Below are 23,200 nucleotides of genomic sequence, written 5' to 3'. Positions count from 1 at the left end.
CAAGGCTAGGCTTGTTGAGGTAGAGATAATGAAGATAGAGTTAGACAATACAGACGTGGAGAAAATAAGGTACATCATTTGTAGTAGTGCAGCATTTACCAGTTAGAAGATACAAGTTCTGGTCTGGCATTCATCTGTGTTCCTGTTGAGATTCCTCTAAGTAGGTGCAATGACTGTTTCCTTGCAACTTAACACCTGAAGTGCACCCAAAATTTATCTGTAACTATATTCCTACCTTTTAATTTTTTTTTCCAAAATTTTGCATAAGAAATAATTGAAATATCAAGTTGTATGAAACTGTAAAAATTACCCTGCAGAAACATCTCTTTCAGGCAGTAGGTTTACTGTTTGTATTTCACTTGCCATATTCAATGATAAACACTATTTCTGGTGAAGTTAAAAAAAACCCCATTTGTTCTTTGGAGTGCTTTGTTGTTCCAGAGCACATTCTTTAATTCTCTTCAGTCCTGGCTTATGTCTGTGGAACAGCGTAGCAAGTTTTCAGATTTCTTCTTTGCATCAGTAAGGATTGATGCACCAGGCAAAAAAATAAAAAAAACAAAGCTGAAACCCCAGTCTGGTTTGTTTAGGTTAATGTTTGACCCAAGTTGTTTGGAAAATTTGATTTTGATTTGGAGGTCTCATGTGAAAGTAAATGAGGTTTTTGCAAATCATGGAATTTCACAATTAATTGTAGAATTTTTTTTTAATACATTAAAATTGTATGATGAGAACTAGAAAGAAAATGTTAACCTTAAAAATATTTACATATAATATTTCATTTTTTTGCAGAGAAAATCCAATTGTTGGAAAAGTTTCCTAACCAAAACAAGCTATGGCACACTTGGATGAAAAAAAAAGAAACTGGAAATGTTCTAGAGCGTTTTGGGTTTTTGTTTCATTTTTTGTTTGTTTTTTTTTAATTCATTATAAGCATTTTTGCAAAGTATTTAAGAATGAACGTAAATGCTTGTTGTGTTGACAATCTATTTAATATTTAATAGAAAAATATCTTGGAAATCTGGTCTTTAAGGTTTATTCTCATTTTGCTGAAGAACTTGAAGTTCCAGGTTCTTTGAGTAACAGGTGTGAATAAATCTAAATGTTGTTTTGCCATTGTTGTCTTATTGGAAAGAACTTTCTAAACAAATAAGCTTTTTAATGGAAGAAAATCCACACTGCATTTGTTGGTTGGATTACATCTCTCAATACATACACTGCAAACTTGCATGAGTTTACCATGAGTGCCTGCCCTGCTGATACGGATCTTGAAATAGAAATCCCAGCATCCCATGACATGGAAAAGATCGGAAGCTTCACACTCGATACATTTGAATTTATTTTTTTTTCCTTGTATTAGGTGTTGTCAGGACTTGATTTATCTACAGGTGAAGTTTTACAAAATCTTGCAGTATATGCTGTAAATAATCTGGACAGCAGATACCAGTGTTAGTTATGTTATTAAATACTAAAGAAGAAATCAGGGAACTTAAGTTGTAACTCTTGTTTACATTTGGGGTGAGTAATATATGGAGTGACATTAGACCACTATCTATTTTCTTTAGCATTTTTAAGGTACATATTTTTTCTTAATCTAAAAAGAAATGCAGGGTAGTAACATTCTTTTTAAATAGGTTTGCCTACAGATAGAAAAATTTAAATGTGAACAGATTGTGGTTAAGTACTGATCAATTAACATCATCCTGTGTATGATTATATTTCTTGTTTTTATAAAAAGTAATAACTACGTCCAGCTCAACTTTTGACTACAAATCTAATAAATAATCTCTATTATAATCACTCAAAGCACTTTAGATATCTGGACTACCCCAGATTATTTTTAGATACTTTGTAGTATCTGCTTGTTATGATCAGTTGAATGATCAACATTGTTTTGTCTTTAAGCAATGCTTCAGTGAATATTTTTGTATCTTTAGTTATGTGGATTTGTATTTACCACTTAACACAATTTTAAACTGGCATTCCTGACTTTAGTAAGATTAATTTTTGCTTACTTCATCTGAAAAGTTAGGTTTATGCTGAGAAAACATATATGTATATAGCCAGGAAGAAGCAAAGGTATTACTGTGGCAACTTTGCTTCATCAGTATTAAATACAATGGTACTCCTTGGAATATTATTTTTAATAAAAGTTATTTGTGGTACTTTTATTTTTTGAGTATTTTCTGTGGGGTCTTTTGTTGTTTTGCTGGTTTTTTTTTTTTTTTTTTAGTTTTTGGGTTTGCTTTGTTTTTCCAATCATGATTTGGCCAGATTAATTAGAAATGTACCTTAGAATAGAAATCCACAATGCTTGAAACAGTAAGGTGTTTAAATTACCATACATTTATTATACTGTTGTAGGGAGGCTTTCTGTAATAGAAGCAAGGTGGCAAGACAGGATTGAAATCTCTTTTGAAATGAATGTAACCTGTTAGAATGACTATTTGGTTTAATAGCAAACTATTTTAGAATATCCAGGAATCAGTAGTAGTGTCTGCAACATCACAATCATTTAATCACCTAAGCTGTTTTTGCCTTTTCCTTTTTTACAGATTTGATGTGTTTGAAGGGACTTTTATTTGCCAACTGTTAAAATTGGGGGAGAATACAGTAAGGCCAAGAAATGTGTTTTGCCAAGGTAAAGGTAAAGATTAATTGCCATTAATCAAAAGCTGCCATTAAACAAAGTTGAATGTGGTTGAGTGTCCAAGTTAGGTTTTGTCATATATGGATTAACCCTGTGGCAAATTGTCTGCTCCTCTGAGCCATTTCCTGTTGTTTTCCACGTCAAATTTGAAAATGAAAAATTGAGTTGTATACTCTTGCAACATTGTTGGGTTTTTTTAATATGCACTTTTTTTTTTCTTTGGTACTGGAATATTGAAATAAAAAACAGAGGCCATTGAATATTTGTGAACATTAGGATTTGATTTCTCGTAATGTTTTAAAATTCAGTAGATGTTCTAGAATTTAATTAGGTACAAGTAGGATGATTAATAATAAAAGTTGCCTTTGTTTTGATTAGTCTAGAAAGGTGATGTTATTCAGTAATCTGTTCTGTTAGGATTGTAAAAGTTTTAATTTTTATTATGATGATGTATTGTTGAATGTATTTTTATTTAAATTTTATTTTCATATCAAGACATTAAAATGTTTTGTAACATTGCTTGAGAATAACTCAGAAATAAATGACAACAAACCTGAGATGCTGTGTGTTTATTGTGAGCCCTAGCTGTTCAAAATATTAGCATTTACCTGGAGACTGAATAAATAGGGGGTTATGTACAAGATATAAAGAGAAACCTGACAGGGGGGGAAATAAAAACCACCAAAATTAAGGTGAGGGGAGAGCACTGTTGTGTTCTAAGATCAGTGGCTGGAGAGAGAAGTGCTGGTTCACCATGTGGTGTAACAGCATGCATAGAAGTCTTGGTGCTTTGGCAGTTTAAGAAGTTTGCAGTGATTAGTCTGATGTGTTGAGGGATACCTGCTACTGAGTTCTTAGTGTTGCATGACTAATTTTTTTTTCCTGCTTGCTGGTTTGTCTTCCATTACCTGTCCCATGTACCAGCAGCAGCTACAGAATTTGTCTGAACTATTTTAAATACATTGCAAATAGAAAAAAGTGTTTACTTTTATCAATCTGCTGTTGTGGGGTGTTTTTTTTATGTAATCTGGACACTTTTTTGCCACCTGCTGTCCCCTCCTATGTTTATGGCAGTTTTTTATAAGATAATTTCGTACAAGCACATTTTAATGTCTTGAGATGTTTTGTTTCCTTGTGCAGAGAACTGACCTGTTGTTTTTTGCTGGTATGGAAGCGTTTTTTAGGAGTTACAGTGCAAACCTTCCAGCAATTTCGGAATAATTTTGACTAATCTGAGGTAAACTGTATTAAGGCCCCATAGGTGTGATCACTACATTCATTTAGCAGAGATTAGAAAGCAGAGGAATTTAAATATGAAGTCGGAAGCACAGGAGGAACTTTTTTTGTGAACATGAAGTATTCTAAGGATTCTGTGATGATCAGAGCAGAGTGATCTTTTCTTTTCACTGCTAGTATTCTGCCTTCTCTAACCGTTCCATTAGCCTGAGCTTTCTCTAAATTGTGACTTGAAAAGGGCATTCCCATTTAAGATCTGTAGATGTGCCACGTAGGGACACAGTTTAGTGGTTGACTTGGCAGTGTTGGGTTAACAGTTGGGCTTGGTGATTTTAAAGCTCTTTTCCAATCTAAATGATTCTATGATTCTATGAATAATATATGAGAAAAGTAGAAGACATTTTTAATTTCTGATCATCTATATGTATTTTAAACTACAAAGTTTGCAACATTTAATCGTGTGATAAGGACAGAATCAGTATTGTTTTTAAAAGAGCATCCATATGAAATCAAAATTAGGGCAATAAGCTCCCAGTAATAAGCAACTTCCAATAGAACAGACAATTTACTTAAGGTTCTTACAACTACTTAGAGAACCATATTTAAAAAAGGTTTAATATGATTTACACACATTAAATAAACCAGAACTTCATTATTAGCAGTAAGGAAGCTCTGTCAGTGTTACTGTGTTCAGCTGTGATGAGATGGCTGCTGAAATACTTGTGTATTCCTGAGATTCATCAATGTAAGCAACTGTTAATCAGAGTTTGACAGTAGAGCTGTAAGGACTGGGAATATATAGACTGTAATTTAGCTAAATTACTAAATTTTAAAATGTAAGTTGAAAAAGGCACTTTATATACCTAAATCAAGGACAAAAAAGTTAATAATTATTTGTAAGTAACGTTTAAAAAGATTCAGTGGCTGCAGTGTTCAGAAAATGCATATACTTTTAAGACTATTTTGGGTTTGTTTTTTTTTTAAAGTAAAAGCAATAAGATGACCTTGCTGAATTGTTTTTAAAATGTTCTTTATGTTAATTAATATTTACAGAAAATAACAAAATCATCCATGTATATAAATCTTACAGTTCTATGGAAGATCATATTAAGTATGATCAAGATTTTTAAGTGTTTGAGTTCATAATTATTTTAACATAATTACTATTGCAAATGCTGTGGTAGTTGTCTGTGAAGTCTAGCTAACAATTTCACCAAAAAGAGAATGTAAATTTTTACACTGATTTTAGAAACATAAATTATGTGACCTTTTGAATCCAATCAAACAATTTAGTTTACTTTTTGTTCCCCATTTTCATCTTCTATTTTTGATCATTCTTCGTACACAGGGAAAAAAGCTGAGAGAATCATAGAACAGCCAAAGTAAATCTACAGTGTGACTTGAATACAGGACTTAAAGGTAAAAATCTCTTATCTGGTCCCTCTGAAATAGTGCAGACTTTGATTTGGTTCTGATTTCTCAAAAAATCCAAGATCCCCCCTGCTTTACTCCAGGTTGATGTTTCAGTAACAGACTCCATTGTGTCTGGGAGCAGAGAGAGAAGATGGGGGGGGTGTATTTAACAACAGAAGGCTCCAAAGCCAGCCAGACCCCCATTCGAGCAATGCTTTCCCCCAGGTCAGCAGGCACTGCACCAGAGGGTCACCTCAGTAGCTGGGAGCAGCCCAGGGCTGGGAGCTCCTGGGGTTTGACACCCCCTGCTCAGCCTTTGCTCTTCCTGCTCACTCTGACACTGTTGCCAGGGGATACAGAAACAAGCAAAAAGCAGGGAACAGAGATAAAATTAGTAAGAAGGAAACTCCTCTTTATGAATAAAGTGATCTACAGTAATGCTCAGAGCTGACAATTCCGTTGCATTTCATCCACAGACCTTTATTTAATGAAAAGGGGGTAAGTATATACATTTCAGTCTCTCAGTGCTGGGGGAGGACAAGGTGTTATGTTTTTATAGCAATGCAAACTTACAAAGTCCAAGAGGAAGAAGTATTTCCCTGTAGCCTCTGTAATTCAAATGTATTTAAAAGGTGCCTGATGCAGGCAAAAATGCCTTTTCTAATTCTTGGTCATTTTTGTTGTCTCACCCAGAGGGTGACAGTACAAGCCAAAAGGTTTGTGCAAGCATTTGTACATTTGAGTCTTCTCATTGTCACAAGCTACACCAGGGGAGGTTTAGGTTGGACATGAGAGGACTTTCTTCACAGAAAGGGTGATCAGACATTGGAATGGGCTGCCCAGGGAGGTGGTGGAGTCTCCATCCCTGGAGGTGTTTGAGACTGGACAAGGCACTCAGTGCAATGGTCCGGTTGATGGGGTGGCATCAGGTCATAGGTTGGACTTGATCTCACAGATCTTTTCCAACTTAATTGATTCAGTGATTCTGTGATATTAAAATGATGCATTATAGCTTATAATTTACCTCACAAGTTGTGCTTAGTCCTGTACCTTTCCCTTGCTCACCTTTGCTTCTAACCTAGGTGTTTTACCCTGGTATAAATTAGACTAAACATGTTGCAGATTACCATATTGGTTTTACAAGTATCTTAAAACTGAAACAGAAATAATCCTAGATATGAAATCTGAAATAAAGCATCAAGCTGTACAAGTGGAAAAAGCAGAAGGACAAGTTCCTGAAACACTCCATAACTTTATTAAAACACAAAACATATGATGATTTCTGTGACAACCACAATAATTAATTTAGCGTCCTCCTGAGTAGTTGATAGAGGTTCCAGTCAAGTTTTTCCATTCTGTCATGTTGTGACATTTACATGAGTTTTGGGGGTTTTATTATTTGTGTATATAGTTGAATTGTATATGCATTTATTCTGGCACTACCTTGGCCAAAATCTAAAAGTAGAAATGTGGGTCAAAGTCAAGATGTGTTGTGACATGGCACACAGGATGTAACGTGTGGATGATGAGGAGATAAAGCTCACCTATGCAATACCTTCCAGGAAGTTAAACATGTGAGTAAAGGGAGTTTCCATAGGCAAGTTTATATGTGCCTCCTCTTGCTGGTATTTTTATTTTTTTGAGGAGGAGAAGGGAAGTGTGATGTTGACTGGAGGGCAGGATTTGCTAACAGTGGCTTATGGTCCATACTGATACAAGGTAGGATCCAAATATCGGTGAGATGTTAAAATACTAAGACAAATTTATAGAAAATGTCAATATTCCAGAATAGGCAGGGGTTGTACCTCTGCACAACAACAAAACAACATAAATTGGCTTTCAGTTTTCAATTCAGAATGTAGCTCCATTCTCAAAACAGCTAACCATAACCACAGTTAAAATACGTATCATTTTATCTCCTCAGGTTTTTAAAATTAATAAATGGAATATGAGACAGGCCTCTAACTTGCAAATTAACACTGTTCAGGGGGTACAGTAATAGCTGAGTTTTACTCCAGAGTAAAACAATTAGCAAACAAAAACACAGTGTAGAATTTCTAAAGCAATAGGGGGTCTTTGTGTCATTGGCTTTAAATCTCTGTTGCAGGAGAGAGGAATGAGCCTGGATGTTGTATGAACAATGGAGAAGTTCCAAGGGCTTAGACTTCATTAAAGCAGCTCAAAAAAGTCAGGATCTATTTAGTCTTTTGTGACACAGAGTTTTCCCATGAAAGTAGAAAGGTTCCCATGCAGAGGTCATTAAGGGTTTTTATAACTTCTTATAAGTTCCTATAAACTTATAAGGATTTCCCTTCTATGCATTATGTGTCATGAATGTTCATTTGTTTTACTTAATGAGTAAAGCACAGTGCATTTAAGAATCTGACTGTCTTTGAGCTCATTCCTGGACTTCAGTGAAGTTCATGCCAAATCACATACGTATATGGGAATAGGGGGGAAATGGTGAGGATGTACTTTATCTCCATTGGCTAGTCTGGGTAGCAATATATTTCTGTGATTTCCTCTCACAGTCTCCCAGTGAGGCCCTCCCAGTGTAAAAGTATGCAGTTTATTCCACAAATGCTGTTATGTTTCCTAATTCCTATTGTGGTTTCTTTTGTATTTCTGCACACCAACTTCATGCTTCTGTTTCACAGAAAGTGTACATTCCAACGTTGAAGTCTCTTTTCCTTTTTGGCAATTGCATCTGGCAGCTTCAGTAAAACCTTAAAACTGCTCCAGGTGGGTTTGTCACGGGTGCTGATACAGTTCTGTTTCCTGTGCTCTCCTCCTCTATTGCAGCCCCACTGTCCTGCCCAAGTCTCAGCTCTAACCACAGCAGTAGTTTTAGTGCTGGCCATTCATAGTCCTGTGTAGCATATTCTTATTGGTAAAGTGGCACAGAGAGAGAGACAGATCATCTAGAGTTTAACAAATAGTTTTGGCAGAGAACTATGCTTAAATTATTTTCTTTGGCAGATAAATGGACACAGTCCTTCAGTGTTTTGATATATGTTAGTCTATTGACAGAACAAACAGTTAAGTGGGATAATACAGTCCAGCACATGCATTAGTTGGCCAAGATACACACATACTTACATAACTGTTCTTTGCATTATCATAAAACTGACATTGTCATAACAGTTTTGTTTTTAATAAAAATAATTTTGAATTCTATGTTTTGGAGTAAACAAACTGGGAAAAGAAAAACAAAAAAACAACAAAAATTTCAAAAAGTTGTAAGAGGAAAGAAGGAAGAAAAAAGAACAAAATGAGGTTGTTTCTAGACATCTCCATTCTCAAAAGATTCATGAAAATCTATGAAAGGCATTGTACATGCTTTCAAACCACTGTCTGTGCAATATTCAGCATTTAGAAAGGTGTATAGAGAATGAAAATGTTCTTACAAGATGAAGATGCGTCTTTGTATTCATTTTAAATGGGAGTAGGGGTATGAAAAGAACACTGTTATGGCACTTATGTAAGTTGGGTGTCAAACACTTGGAGCTTTGAGTATTTTTTGACATAGAGACAATCAGAACTCAGAATTAGTCCTTGATGAATTACACTGGATTCTTCCTGTGAAATTATTACAGTAAATTAATTGATTATAGATTGTGTAATAGAAAACAATATTTTGGGTTTGGATACCTACTGTTACAAATGGCCCCATTCACAAGTTGTTTTTTTTTCCCATTCAGCAGCACAGAATTGGCTGAGCAGCTTTAAATCTTGCTGAACAATCACTTGATGGGCTGAAAGGAACTTGGTTCAAGTTCTCATATTTAGATACTCTATTTGGAATGTTTTCAGTTATGTGTGAATGAGATGAGAAAATGCCCAGTCTGAAATAATGTTTTTTTATTTACAGTAAGGACAGTGACTACATAGAGAAAACTCACTGAAAAAGCTGTCATGGTTTGTGCCACTTTCCCGTTGCAACCTCCTTAGTGTCATGTGTGGCTGTAGGTAACAGGTGAATTCCAGAACTATTTCTCCAGATGGCTTGAAAATGTTTATACAGCTGTTTAGGTGATCAAATAGCCAAGAAAATAATTATTAGTTGGGAAACTATCATTTCTATAAAGCAGTATGCAGAGTATCTGTATCATATTTGCTCTACTTTCACTGCTAATCTAAGTATGGTTTATATTTGAATTTGCACGTGTGACATTTTGACAGCATCCAAACATAATTTTAACCTGTGTCATAGTTTGCTTTTAAAACCGAAAAGATTTGCATTTTTTTGCTAAAAAAATTAGAGATGACAAGACAAATTGTGTAAATTAAAAAAAAAAACAAAAAAAAAACCTCAGGCTTTTTTTTTTTTCTTTAGAAAAAATGGCAGTTGACATTTTACATGGCAGAAATTAAACGTGCTTAAGTCTCAGTTGTTTGTTTGTTTTTTTTACTTTAGGAACACGTACATTCAAATTTTAAGTGTTCATGCAAAAGGGATAAAAATACAATGTACTGTTAAAGGAAAATTACGTATACATTTTCTTTTCAAGTTTTACAAAAACAGTTTTAAATTTAAACTTTTCTGTATTACACCTAGTCCCAGTAATTCAAATTCAGGAGTGCCACAAGGGTTTAAAAAAATAGAAAAGAATGATGAGTTAAAATAATGGAGTTAGTAAAGGGAATTGAACAGCATGGATTGAGAGAGGTCTGAATCAGCTGAGGTAAGAGCAAAAGATTGTTGAATAATGTTCAAGGAAATTATAGGTTTTTCTGAATTGATAGTTGATTAATGTAGAAATATGAAATCTTGCAGATCAATATAATTTTTATTTTTTACTTTATTACCAAAGGCCAGATTTTTGTTGCCAAGGTGCACAAAATGGAAGCCACTGCCAAGGTGTGTGGCTTACTCTGTTAACTGTCTTTGGAAATGTGTCAGGAGTTGGAATTCCAGGAAGATTTGGTCATTTCCCCTTAGTCAAGGCAGTCCAGGCCATTGAGATGAAGCTGTGATTAACTTGCACTACAACTGCTCATAATACTCCCTGTATGCAGAGAACATCCTTCATGAGGAATGTCAATTTGACATCTGCTAGATGTCCTGTTGAAACATAAAAAATGCTTTAAAACTATATAAGTGCACTCAGTCTTGCAGAAAATCTTCCTTGGCTTAAAAACGTGTGATTACATATGAAATGGATTGATTTCTATCCACACTTTGTATTACTCTACAGCACTTGCAAAGCTGGCTGGATGCACCGTGTGCTCCTTTTCTATGCTGGCAGTAGTTCATTGTGAGATCGATTCATTCTCAGTAACTTGGACGCTGCCACACCAGACAAGCAGGAAATTATTTTACGTTTAGAGCATCAAACCAATGTGAGTTTTAACACTGATTATATTCAGCGTCACTGAAGGTAGGAACAGTTACAATTTGGAGGTTTTAGTGTTCTACAAATAAAGATTCTCTAGCTCCTCAGTGTAAAGAAAATTGGGGCTTGATTACAGATCGTGACATTCATGTTATCCAAAATTGCCTTTTCTCAAATGAATTTCAAAATTTACCTATGTATTTACATATTACATATTACTTTATTGTTATCATCGAAGAGCTGATTTACAGATTTCTGTTACAAGCAGAACTACATATTTGGATGGAGTTAGATTTTGAATGGTAAAAGGAGATTAAGAAATGCAACTTCTGTCTCTGCCCTTCCTTTCCTTTAAAATATCTCATTTTTTACTTTCTGCCTTATACTGTGTTTTTGCATATCATTATTCCTGTGCCTTTTTCATCATACGTAACGCAGCTGTGGCAATCATCAGCAGTTTTTATTGAAGGTACATTGGCACAAATAACAAGTTAGTGTTTTGAAAACTCAACTTGGCAGCATTTCTGCTGAGCACCAATACTAGGGTTGTTTTTTTTTTTTTTAAGTGGTAGTGAGAGTAAAAATTTCTCATGTTAGTAAGCAGCAATCCAGCCTAGCTTTTGAAGCTTAGCACCACAGTCTACAGGACTGGAGTGGTCGTACTGCAGAACAGTGAGGATAAGTACTGGTTGGTATGACTTTTCTAATAGTGGGTTAATGAATAGAGAATCAACTGAATTTTTTTCTACTGTGCAAGTGGGACCCAGTACACATTTCAGATCTTGCCTCAGCCAACAATGTGAGTGTGATTGGAGTAATTCAGCTTTGCAAACTGATGATCAAAGTTTGGCCTAACCACCTAAACCAGTGTGGATATAGTGAGATTTCTGCAGTGTGATCAGAGACCTGATAACCTATAGTGAACTAATCAGAAACTAAAGGGGGAGGAGAGTGTGTGGATGTGTGTGCACACAAGGGTCAGAATCAGTGCTAGAGAACACTTTTGCCTTAAGCATTTTGCATTTTTGTGGATAAGCTGAGGTGAACCTGTGTGGTCCATGCGCATCTGTTATGGCCTGTTGTTGGTCCTTCCTGCTTGGGGTGTGTGATGGGCTGGTATGGAAATGGTTTTGGGTCTACCTCCATGGAAATATCCTAGACTACATAAAATGTAAGTACCACATATGTTTCTGAGCCATGCAAATGATTTGTTGGTGCTCTGAATGGAGTTGATTTGTTTGGCAGTGTCATAGAACTGTTGTGTAGATTAAATACTGCTAAGTCTTGAGAAAGGGGAAAAAAGTGAACTTTAGCTCTTACAACTTCCATTAATTTGTTTCTTCTAACTTCAAATAGAATATTGTATCTTTTAAATTTAATTTATACATGAAATTAACAGTATTTAACAAACTTTAAGTAGGGTTAAAGAGACAGGGTGCTATATTGGAAAAGTCAGTTTTGTATCTTTTTTTTGGGTAAAGATTAGTAAATAAATATCAGTTTCTACTGTCTTTTAAACTAATGGTGTATATTGTTTAGCTTTGTTCTTATGCACACTCTGAAGCTCCACTTTTTAAGGTGTATGTAGTTGTATATGTAGACATTTTACTTTTTAATGCAATCGGCCACTTTAAAATTACCTTTAAAATTTTTAGTTCTCTAGTGCTTCACAACTCATCTGTTTTTCTGCTGATTTCTTTTGTCTCCTCACAAATTCAAGCTGATAAACTGGCAAGTAAATTCAGACTGTCCTGGTCCGACTTTTCAAAGTAGGTGTATTTAATGGACCATTTTCCAAGAAAGATTGCTGCCGTGTAACCAGAGACAGGAGACTTTGAGAGGAATCCAAGACGGAATTCACAATATCAATTAGGTTGGAAAAGACCTCTGAGATCATCGAGTCCAACCTATGACCCAACACCACCACGTCAACCAGACCACCGAGTGCCACGTCCAGCCTTTCCTTAAACACCTCCAGGGACGGTGGCTCCGCGCGGCCTTTCCCGCTCCCGCCGGGGGGTGGCGCTGCCGCCCCGCGCGGCCGCCGCGTCCCCGCCCCTCCGCCATGGCCGATGTGGAGGACGGGGACGAGCCAGGCGCCCCCCACTCGCTGCCGGGCTCCGCGGGCTCCAAGGCGGGCGGCCCCGACAAGATGTTCTCGCTGAAGAAGTGGAACGCGGTGGCCATGTGGAGCTGGGACGTGGAGTGCGACACCTGCGCCATTTGCCGCGTGCAGGTCATGGGTAAGCGCCGGGCGGGCCGCCATGGCCGCGGGGCGGGGGGGCCCTGCCGGGCGCGGGGCCGTGCCCGGGCCGTGCCCGCCGCCCCGGCTCGGCGGGCGCAGCGCTGGGACGCGGTTTCCGGCGGGAGGGGGGGCTGATCCTCCCGCCTCCGCTTCCTCCTCCGCGCCTTCCCCAGAGCGGGAGGAGGAGGAGGAGGGCCCCGCGGGGGCCGGGCCGCCGCGCTCCGGGGGCCGCACCAGCCCCGCGGCCCCTCCGGCGCTGTCGGGGCAGCAGCGAGAGCGCCGGGCCGGGCCGCCCGTCCCTCGGCAGGGCCGGGCCGGGCCCGGGGGGGCCGTGCTGCTCTGCCCGGCCCGTCCTGGGCAGGGCCGCCCTCGGCTGAGGGCTGTGCCGGTCTGCCGGCAAACCCCGCAAGCACCGAGTTACAGCCGAGCTGAGCCGAGTGCTGCATGTGCGGGGCTGCTGCTTGTGCTGTTTTGTTGGGTTTGGTTTGGGTTTCTTAATTTTTTTTTTTTAAGAAGCCGTTGCGGATGTAGATATAAATTCATTTCTCAAATCTGTTAATCCATAGCGTCTTAACACTACTCCGCAAGCCTCCTGATTACTGGTGTTGTTTAACACACATGAATGTACTGAGAAATCTATTGAAAATTAAGGGATTAATTTACCTGGTTTTGAACTCCAGAGACTCTTTCAAAGCAGCCTCATATTTGACAGACATTACTGTTTTTTCTGACGTCTTTTGCAAATACGATGTTTATCTTGGTTCTTCGAAAATTGTTTAAATTTTTCCTCTGCTGTATTTGTAAATCCGATTTTTACTATTATGCTGAGTCATCCTAGATATAACTGTCCTCTTAATAGGGCTTGGTACAGTTTGGCAGGACATATGATTCAAGATTCCCTCCAGAGCACCTTGCCTTTTTGGGTCCAGGAACCATGATACTGCAAATCCAGTCAGGATTTGGTTTAACAGAAATGAGACAAAATATGCAGTGCTGTGATTTCTCATATATGTTTTTACTGAGAACCTTCTGTGGAACAAGAGGCAAAAGGGTGTACTAGAGGAAAAAAGATGCATCACAGACTGAAGTGGTGGGAGATTCACCTTTGAACATAAGCATGTTAGATTATTTGCTTTTCTATGGTAAACAGAGACCACCCTGGAAAAATGAAATTGGCTTCATTTGCCATGTTAAGTGATATTTTTAAAATGTATTTATCCCATTATAGCTAGCTTGTTACAGGACACTAAAAGAAGTCTTAGATGAACAAAATCTTTCCCAGAGCTATTATAAAACTTAAAAAAAAAATTACAAGGTTATATTTTTTCATAACTAGTCCAAGGGAGTACTTTTAATCCGAAACTAGCAGAAAAATTTGGGAGCCATTTTTTGAGAACAAACCGCATTGTTAGAACGTGAAACTTGATCGTTACTGACTTCAGTTCGGTAATTTCGTGCTGACCCTGCCAGACCCGGCCTGGCTCCTGTAGAGCCACTGCGTCTGCAGTAACCTTAGGCTGGGGGCAGTGCCAGACTGACACTGGCACTTGTTGAAAGTTAGTTTGTTTGACTTTTGCAAGGGAAGGAGGTGTTAGCTGGCTCATTTTTCTACTGAGTTTAACTCCTTAAACCAACGTGGTCTTAAAGTGCACAAGAGAAAGCTAAAATGCAGGTGTTAACTGGGGAGGGCAGGATTGCAGCAGTACTGACTTAGCTTTCCTTACCCTTTTGGACACACCCTTGGGGTTATGATGTAAGAAGGGGACAGCTTACTTTGGTATGGTGGCATTGATTTCTGCCCTCAGCTCTGTGCTGCTTCTCTAGCTAAAAATACAGATCCGAGGCTAGATAGAACAGCTGCTTTTCCTGTGACTCCCAGTCTGCCACAGCTTTCCACCCTGGCCCCGGATCAGTGTGCTCCCAGGGACCAGCATACAAGTTGAGCAGTCTGGCAGAATTTTCCCTGCACCTTGGCCCTTAACTGCTGTGGAAATATAAAGTGCAGGAACAGACAACGGGAAACTGTTCACTGTTCTGCTTTTATCTCAGTGAGAAAGGGCAACTGTTTCAGAGTTTTTCTCTTCTTTGTTCTTTGTTACCTGAGGAAAGGAGGAATGTCTGGGCAGATGAATCTAGAACAGAAGTACTGGCCCTGTCTAGCAGAGGGAGCAAAAATGCTCAAATCTAAATTCCTGTAGCACGTTATGTTTCTGTCTTCTAGGAGAGTATGGTCCAACTAGTGACAGGTAGGCCTGATCCAACCTGCAAAACAGTTGTTTAAACTATTTCCTTTTCTTTGGGGGAGATGAAGATGTGTTTGCTCCCAGAACTGTTGGAACACTTTTTGGTGTGCATGATATGTGCAGTGGCAGCCCATGTCAGGGCAAAGGAGAAACACAGCCATTTTTCCACTGTATGTGTGTGGCACAGTGGGAAGCCTGGAAGTTGTCACTTCTGTATCTTATTGAGTCCTGGACCTGCCATCCAGTCTTGCAGCCACAGACCAGAATGCATAAAGATGATAAATATTTTTAATTAGATATTGTTCCGTGTTTATATGTTAATTTATATTATCAAATTTACCACTATATTTGCATGTGTGTGTAATTCTTGTGAAAATTACATGCAGGTACTTATTAAAGAAAATTACTATAAAAAGGAATAGGAGGTGGGAGTTGTGGTGAGAGATGTGAAGCCTAAAAATTCAAAATTGTGAATGATTTCCTTAAAAGGAGATGCTAACATCTGAGAAACAAAGTCCTGTAATTAAGGTTTGGCTTTGTGCTTGCTCTGCTCTTAATATGCCTGAGTGCCTTGGCACAAATCTGCTGGTTGTTATATCTACAAAATGGAGAAGGCTTTTTTTCAGCAAAAGTTATTACTAAAGCAATAGAAAATAAACAAAACTTGTTGGACAGTTTATAGTTCTTCTGATCTCTTTCAGATATTTATTTCATTGTCATTTGCACAGTTTTAGAATTTAGGAGGGACTATTTAATGTTGAAGGGCTGAACCAGATATCAAAACTTATGATTTTTACCTCTGTAAATTTGTTTTAGAGTTTATGTTTTCCTCTGACAAACCTATTCTTAAGATGGAATCCTGAGAATCAAATTGAGTCTTGTTCTTGTTTACTTTTAGATGCCTGTCTTAGATGTCAAGCTGAAAACAAACAAGAAGATTGTGTTGGTATGTAGTGATTTCATTCGCTTGTTTTTCAATTGAAGCTTCTCCCAGTATGGTGCATTTTAAAGTTTGAAGGGAATACTGATTTTATTAAAGGGAATACTGATTTTATTAATGCTCAAAAGTAAACTGGTGTTTCATTCTACATTGTGTCATCTTTTTACATTAGTAATACTTTATGCTTTGTTTTTGAGCACTAATAAAATTAGTTTTCATGTCAATTGTGCTGTAAACCTGTACACAACTGTCAAATTTGCTGTCAACATGTACACATCTGAGAGGTTTAACTTCCAGTGTGAGCATATTTGAGGTGATCCTAATGTGCCTTTTTGAAGTGGGTAGGAAAAAGCTACTTTTTCTTATGAGATGCATGCCAGAAGGCACAATGGTAACAGCAATAAAAATCTGGTGTTCTGAAATACATGTATGTCTGGGTTACAAAGTGGTATTTTTCCCACTCTTAATTCAGACATAGTGGAGGCATGGCTTGTTTGTTCACTTTCCTTTTTAAAAAGTGCAATCACTTGAGTTTGCTATAATTCTATTTAAGCATAAAAGTACTTTCAGTACCAATGTATGCAAAAGAAAATCTTAATTGTGACATGTTCAATCTGGAAACAGTGAAAACTGTTTCAAAGAGTTTGCTTTAAACCTTTAAGACAACTTTTAAACCAGTGGAAAACCTTTCCACGCCGTTGTGCTTTGTGTCTTGAAGTATATTGTCTCAAATTTAATCCACTGTTGGTTTTTGATGATTGTTTTAAAGAGAATAGGATTTTCCTGTTCTAGACATCTTAATTGGCTTGCTAAGTGTCCTATTTAAGATAGAGAGGAAAACGTATGATTTACAGCACTCCTTGGATTGATACCCTTCTGTTCTTGTGGGGAAAATGAGCTAATAAGGGAAAAAAGCAAAGTAACTAGTACTATTCAGGAGCAAATGGCCAACAGATAACACTTTTTGTTGTGTTGAAACAATTGTAGCCTGTGAATCAATTCTGGTCCAAGGTCCCATTTTAAGGCTATATACTATGTCACATGTGGCTCCTTGGTATCATACATCTCAGTGGAAACATTTCCCATGAGAATTGGGCTGACCCTCTCCTGTGATAGTGGGTCTGTAGTGCATTGCCTTTTTTTTTGGTACTGGGGAAGATACAGGGAAGAACTTAGATAGTTGCACTTATTTCCTGGACAGAACTGATAAATGTGTTTATACATTCACAAAACTGTGTCACTTTATACAGGAAGGTGAGAATATATGCAGTTCCTTTTTACATAATTGGAAATAAGTAAAAGGTTGATGAGAGAGAACTGATTATCTTCAGGATGATCATAATACTCCAGTTTCAGTGGATAAATTAGTGATGACCTGTTTTGTCTCTAAAGCTTCCAGTGGCTGTAAATATTTGATAATGATAGTTTGGACCTTGCTGTAGGTGTTGATTGAACAGCTGAGTGTGACTGGAACATGTTCTTTCTTCTCTTTCAGTGGTTTGGGGAGAATGCAATCATTCCTTCCACAACTGCTGCATGTCCTTGTGGGTGAAACAGAATAATCGCTGTCCCCTCTGCCAGCAGGACTGGGTAGTCCAGAGAATAGGCAAATAAAAACTGGAAGGTTTTTGTCTGTTGAACTTGTTGAAATAGTGTGTGTCTTATGCCATATGCTCAGTGCAAACGAACGGAACATGTCAATCACAACATGACTTGTTTAGTTTGTCTGCTGCAAAGGTCAGTGTGGGTTTGATTTGTGCTCTTTGCTGTAGGAGGAGGCAATGGTCAGTCTTACTGCACATGTTCTACAACTGAAAGGAGAGACAACTCGTTAAAATGTGTCTGCTACAAATAAACGTTACCTTTAGCAGAGCATAGAAGTGTGGTGGTGCAGATTATACCCTAATTTAATGTTTTTCCATAGATAAATGAATTAATTGAAAGGGTGACCTTACCTGTAAGTCTGATACACTGCATAGTTTACTGTCAAGATAAGGAAAATGTTTTCTAAGTAATATTGTATACAAAAACACAGTCAATGTGTTTTTTAGGAACTATTTTGGTTTTTAATCTAAAATGAAGAGTGTGTGAAACATTTACAATGTGCTTTCTCCATCACGCTGTATTAAACATTTCTAATTCAGGTTTTCTTTATGACTTTTGTTGCATCTCTAAGTCTGCTGCTCTGTAATAATCTGTACATAATTTCTACAGCATAATATTAAAATTTAACCACATTAATAATTTTTTATTTATATTTCTGTTAACGATCATGGAGACATGTATTTTTAATCCAGAGAGATTTGGTACAAAGACATGGATTTCATATCAGTTAACTAGAGGTGTAGACAATCTTGCTGGTTAGCTCACTAATATAGGAAGCAAACAAAATGGATAATTGAAATATCCCAAGGAAAACAAGCACTAACTAAATCTATGGGAAAAAATGTTTAGTTGTGGTTTCATGAACATTCAGTTAATAGAAATCTCTTTATTATCTTTTTACTGATTACAGTGTTTTGGAAGCATTGTTTCATTTTTGTGGAAATCCTCAATATATCATCTTTTTTATATGAATTGTGATCTTTTTCTTACAAATATTTAAGTGCTTGCCTCTGACTTTGTCTTTTCCCTAAATATCCAAAGTAATTACTATTAATCTGAACATATGCTGTGGGGTGTTTTTAGTATGTGTAATGGAGAGGTAGAATTACTGCTTTAAGTCTGTAACAAATTCAGGATTAATAAAATGGTTAATCAACATGGGTAAAATTGAAGCAATATTATATGCATTGTTTACTTAAAAATTATCATCTTAAATGTTTAATGTGTTTCTCCGCAGATGTACTTCTATATGGTTCTGTTTGAGTACATTTAAAGAGGTTTATCTTCACTGTATAAAGTACTTCCAATGGCAATCTTTGTGTCATCAAACATTTATGCAGAGTTTTCTGTGGTTTTCTTTATTACTTGTAATCTTGTTTTTAAGATGTTTTAAATTTTTTAAATACAGCTTTTGTCTCATTACACACTGAGATCAAAAAAATCCTCTGTGTCACTGTTACACTGTGTCACATCCCTTGTCATTATCCCAGATGATGTCTGTCTTTTAACAGTAGTAATGAAGTGCCTATAGCATTTACACTGTTGAGGAGTATTTCTGCTTGTGTACAAGTATTCCCAAAATTTTTGCAAAAAAAAATATGAATGGATGTGCAAATAAATTTTAGCTTGTCGTAGTTAAACTGTATCTTACCTACTGTCTATTTTCTCTGCCTGACTTTGGTCCCAGGCTCCATCCTGTAACCTCTGTTAATGCCATCTAGTCCCATCAGAGGACTTCTTTCTTCATTTTTCTTTGGTCTGTAGGCGAATATGGAGAGTAACAAGCCCTACTTTTAGTTCACATCATGTGCATGGCAAGAGTACCTGAGAATTACAGTTGTAGAAGAGTTTTTCCAAAGTGTTGGGTCAAAGGGGTATTGACACAAATGAGGTGTTAGGAAAGTTAATGTTGAAATCAAAGCAGCTGATACTTGTGTGTATCTGTTTGTGTATTATAAGTATCTTGTTGACCGGTAATTGAGGTTCGTCTAGAACATAAGGTAATGAATTTTAAGTCCTGCATGTTTTGTCTGTGATTTAGAGATGAGCTTAGGTCCCACTCTTTCTATAAGCTTTGCACCAGAGAAATTTTCTTTTCCAGATCATATCCTGATATTCCATTAGCGTAGTTGTTAGTAAGTCTCCACTTTTAGCTCTGTCATTGTTCACCTCTTGTGCCTGCAAAATAAATCAGTTTTGCTTCTCACCCAAACGTACTGTTTTATGAGTAGGTAGCACTATCTTAAACAGCTTTTATCAATTAATAGATTAATGCTGAGCTACTTTTTTCCAGTGTTTAATAAATACTGATTTGGATAAGTCAACAAGCACATCTAGCTAGACTCTTCTCTCAAAAGTGACTGGAGTAATGAATATGAGTTGAATGATCATACTGTTAGATTTTGCTTTTCATGAAATTATGTTCTTTTAGTGAAAGTTTACATTCCATAGAAACTAGGAAAGAGTCTACTTATCAGAGTAGAAGGTTTTTGGAGTGTAAATGTTTGTCTTCCATAGGTTCCATAAACATTAGGTGTTCTCTTGATTTGCTTAGACTTGAATATATCAATAGCTGGTGTAAGCTTGAGTTCAGCCTTAGGACCCCAACTACCTAGCATTTGTACTCTGCTCTTTGAGCTGTGGTGGCATTCTGGCTAAATGTAAAGAAGACTCTGCTGAATTTCAGGACCTGAAATGAAAGCTTTGTTACCTCCTTTCTTTCCTCTCTACCCAGGATATTATAGGAATGTGTTGCTGAAGGCACCCTTTTCAGGAAAGCCACCAGGAGAATTCCCCATTCCTTCCTCTGGCTATTTTGAGCTTTACCCACACTGCACTGTTCAGCCCTTTATGTAACCACCTCCTGGCCCTGCTTGCTCTCACCTGGCAGAACTGGCCAGCCTTTCAAATACTCTGCCTCAGAGTACCCCTGTTAACATGCACACACAGCGGTTTGCAATGGATGGCCCCCTCAATCCCACCTGGAAAACACACCTCCAAGGTAATTTGGTTAAATATGAGTTTTATGTCAAATGGATTCAACAAAGATTAATGCTTGTAAAAACAAAATACTGCATGGTTGTAGAGTGGCAAAAACAGCCAAGAAGGGCTTAGCACTTACTGTAGGGAGTCTGAAAGGTGCCTGTTATTACTCTTGATGTTTAGTTTTTGTGATTCAGCTCTTCAACTTGCTCTAAGACTGGGGGAAGGGAGGGGCAAAGAAACTTGACCTTGACCTCAAGAGTATACAGCTTGACCCCAGTGCTACTGGAGGAATCATGAAACTTCTTTTCTTGTTCCCATAATACCTTCCTTATATTTAAAGAAAGTTTTAACAGCCAAGTCACCTGACCCCACAGCAGAAGGGGGCTTAGCCTAGTAAGTGCCACACATCATTCTTATTCTTTTGAGGGAAAAAAATACCTCCTGGTAGGCAGCCAGCAAGCAAAGTCAAGTGGAATTTGCCTTCACTTGATTATAATCAGCTTTGTCCCTTTGTTGATGTCACCTCAGCTATATGCAGTTGCCATCTTCTCATCCCGACACTTTCTGTCACAAAGCTCAGCAGAGAAAATAAACTGAGGCCAAAACATAGAAGTGTTTTGGCAAGATTTGGCTGGTCATGTGAAGTGTTTTTCCTTTTTTCTGTGGGTAGGAGATGAAGTCAGAAGTGTATGTTGTTTTGTATGTAGGGATCACTATTTTTGGTTCTTAGCCTGCACGTAATCTGCTCAGACAGAGCAACGCCAGGCATCCGGGCTGGCATGAGCTGTCTGTGGAGCTCATCGCTGATGTTGAGTATAACTTGAGTTTTGGAAGTGTGGATGCTCAAATCCTGTGGTAATTTAAAGCTCAACATCTCATGTTCATCTATGTCAACTTCTGTTTAGGCCTGGCAGATTTGTGATAAAAGCTTTTCATAAAATCAGATCCCAGCATATGTAACTGTGGCTATGCCGGGGTTCTTTGTCGAGCGAGGGAGATCCAGGGCTGTCCTGACTGTGGCCGAAGTGCCCCTGAGTTGGAGAGAGCATGTATTGCAGACGGCAATCTCTGCATGTTCCCAGCGGCCAGGGACAGTGCAAGTAGGGGGAATCTCAGTACATTTAAAGGTTGTCAGAGCCCATTCTGAAAAACACCAGCTGAACCACGTGCATTTGGTGCTGCTGGGAAGGTTTGCCCAGGATGTCATCCCTCGGCTATACATAGCAAACTCAAAGCTCCTTACAGAGAAACCTCTTACCAGTCACTTTCCACAAATGGTGCATATATCTAAAGGTACTTAGGGAAAATCCTTGAGAGGTATTTAATGCAAAAGCAGTTGGTCTCTCTGGTGTTTTTCAGAAGACCTCAGCACACCACTGGCAGCAGAAGTGCAGGGCAGCTCCGGTACAGCACTTGGGCCAGTTACTCATTTTGTGTGAAATCAGGCTCTGCCACCCCAAGAGCTTGCCAAGATGTGTGACATGGGGGGACTCGACAACCTGATTGCCAACACGGCCTACCTCCAGGCGAGGAAGAGTGGAGAGGCAGACACCAAGGAGATGCAAAAGAGACGTAAAAGCCTTTCACTGCCCAAACTTGACCAGTGCAAAGAACAGAGAGAGTCCATTGTTGCTGATTATGAAAGCATCTGTGAGCAGCAGCCCATTGGCAAGAAATTCTTCAGAGATTTCTTAGAGACAGTGCCAGAATATTTGGTAGCTAGGGACTTCCTGGATGAGGTATCAAACTGGGAGCTGGCAGAGGACAGCATCAAGAACAGTACCATGGAAAATATGGTCACCAATTTTCTTAAGGAAGGCTCCAAAAACTATCTGTCTTTCATGAGCTCTGACTTGGTCAGCAAATGCCAGGCAGCTACTGCAAAAGACTATGAGAATGTCATGCAGCTGGCCAAGGAGGAAACCAAAGTCTTCCTTAAAGACAAGCCCTTCCAGGATTTCCAGACCAGCCCCTTCTATGACAAATTCATCCAATGGAAAGTTTTTGAGAAGCAACCGGTAACTGATAAATACTTCTATGAGTTCCGAGTGCTGGGCAAAGGTGGCTTTGGAGAGGTAAGAGCTGCACTTTTAAGGATGTGAGTCATCCCTTCCCTTTCAAGACCAGCAGGTGGGTTTGCAAAGAGCAGTGGATTAAGAAATTGTGTAAAGATTTGCAAAACTGCCCCTTCAGATTGCCCGTTTTCCAGAAATTGGGCTAGGTTATTTGTACTGTGATAGAGTTAGTGAAGAGCTGCTTTGAAGTTTTTACATTCTGTATCTATGCTAGTAAAAAAACAGGCTTCTTTACAAAAACTTACATGACTGTCCATACAGTTAAGTATGGATTTAATGCTCCTTGGCACCATTTTAGCCTGTGGTAGCTCACACGGTCCCAGATAATTCCTAGCTGCAGTGTAGGGAATAGCATGATCTGTTCCCAAATTACAGTATGAGTGAGACTACTTTTTTTGAGAGGCAAGAGAGTTAAACTGTACAGATGCAATCTGTATACGCTGCTTATTCTCTTGGTTACAGAATTTTGTTC

The 23,200-nt window shown here is 38.1% G+C and overlaps 3 protein-coding genes across 8 annotated transcripts in view; all 3 read left to right on the top strand.

Annotated features, from left to right (window-relative positions):
* The window catches only part of RASA2 (RAS p21 protein activator 2), a 46,524-nt gene extending 43,317 nt beyond the window's left edge, over nt 1–3,207 (top strand). For 2 of the 3 annotated variants that reach the window (XM_027739404.2, XM_027739432.2), the window contains one exon: nt 793–3,207. In XM_027739404.2, the coding sequence (XP_027595205.1) occupies nt 793–823 (31 nt within the window). In that variant the 3' untranslated portion in view covers nt 824–3,207. The remainder of the gene's footprint in view (nt 1–792) is intronic. The other variant, XM_027739387.2, reaches the window with a different exon arrangement.
* A 5,999-nt stretch (nt 3,208–9,206) lies between these two features.
* GRK7 (G protein-coupled receptor kinase 7) overlaps nt 9,207–23,200 on the top strand; it is a 33,965-nt gene continuing 19,971 nt past the window's right edge. Inside the window, exons 1-2 of one of the 3 annotated variants that reach the window (XM_027739441.2) lie at nt 9,207–9,275; nt 20,403–22,728. In XM_027739441.2, the coding sequence (XP_027595242.1) occupies nt 22,126–22,728 (603 nt within the window). In that variant the 5' untranslated portion in view covers nt 9,207–9,275; nt 20,403–22,125. Of the gene's footprint in view, nt 9,276–19,384; nt 22,729–23,200 lie in introns of those variants that run through there. The other 2 variants (XM_039389838.1, XM_039389841.1) reach the window with 2 other exon arrangements.
* Nucleotides 12,227–19,308, top strand: RNF7 (ring finger protein 7). Of its 2 annotated transcripts, none has more exons than XM_027739463.2 (3): nt 12,227–12,871; nt 16,022–16,069; nt 17,559–17,615. In XM_027739463.2, the coding sequence occupies exons 1-3, from the start codon at nt 12,545–12,547 to the stop codon at nt 17,613–17,615; spliced, it is 432 nt and encodes a 143-aa protein (XP_027595264.2). In that variant the 5' UTR covers nt 12,227–12,544. The 2 variants fall into 2 exon arrangements, with proteins under 2 accessions (XP_027595264.2, XP_027595256.1); XM_027739455.2 differs by having other exon boundaries at nt 12,673–12,878; nt 17,559–19,308.

Source organism: Pipra filicauda, unplaced genomic scaffold (assembly GCF_003945595.2).
Source record: "Pipra filicauda isolate LSUMZ 115617 unplaced genomic scaffold, ASM394559v2 scaffold126_size2276778_pilon, whole genome shotgun sequence".
Classification (NCBI taxonomy): Eukaryota; Metazoa; Chordata; class Aves; order Passeriformes; family Pipridae; genus Pipra; species Pipra filicauda.
This window is presented reverse-complemented; position numbering and strand designations above follow the sequence as displayed.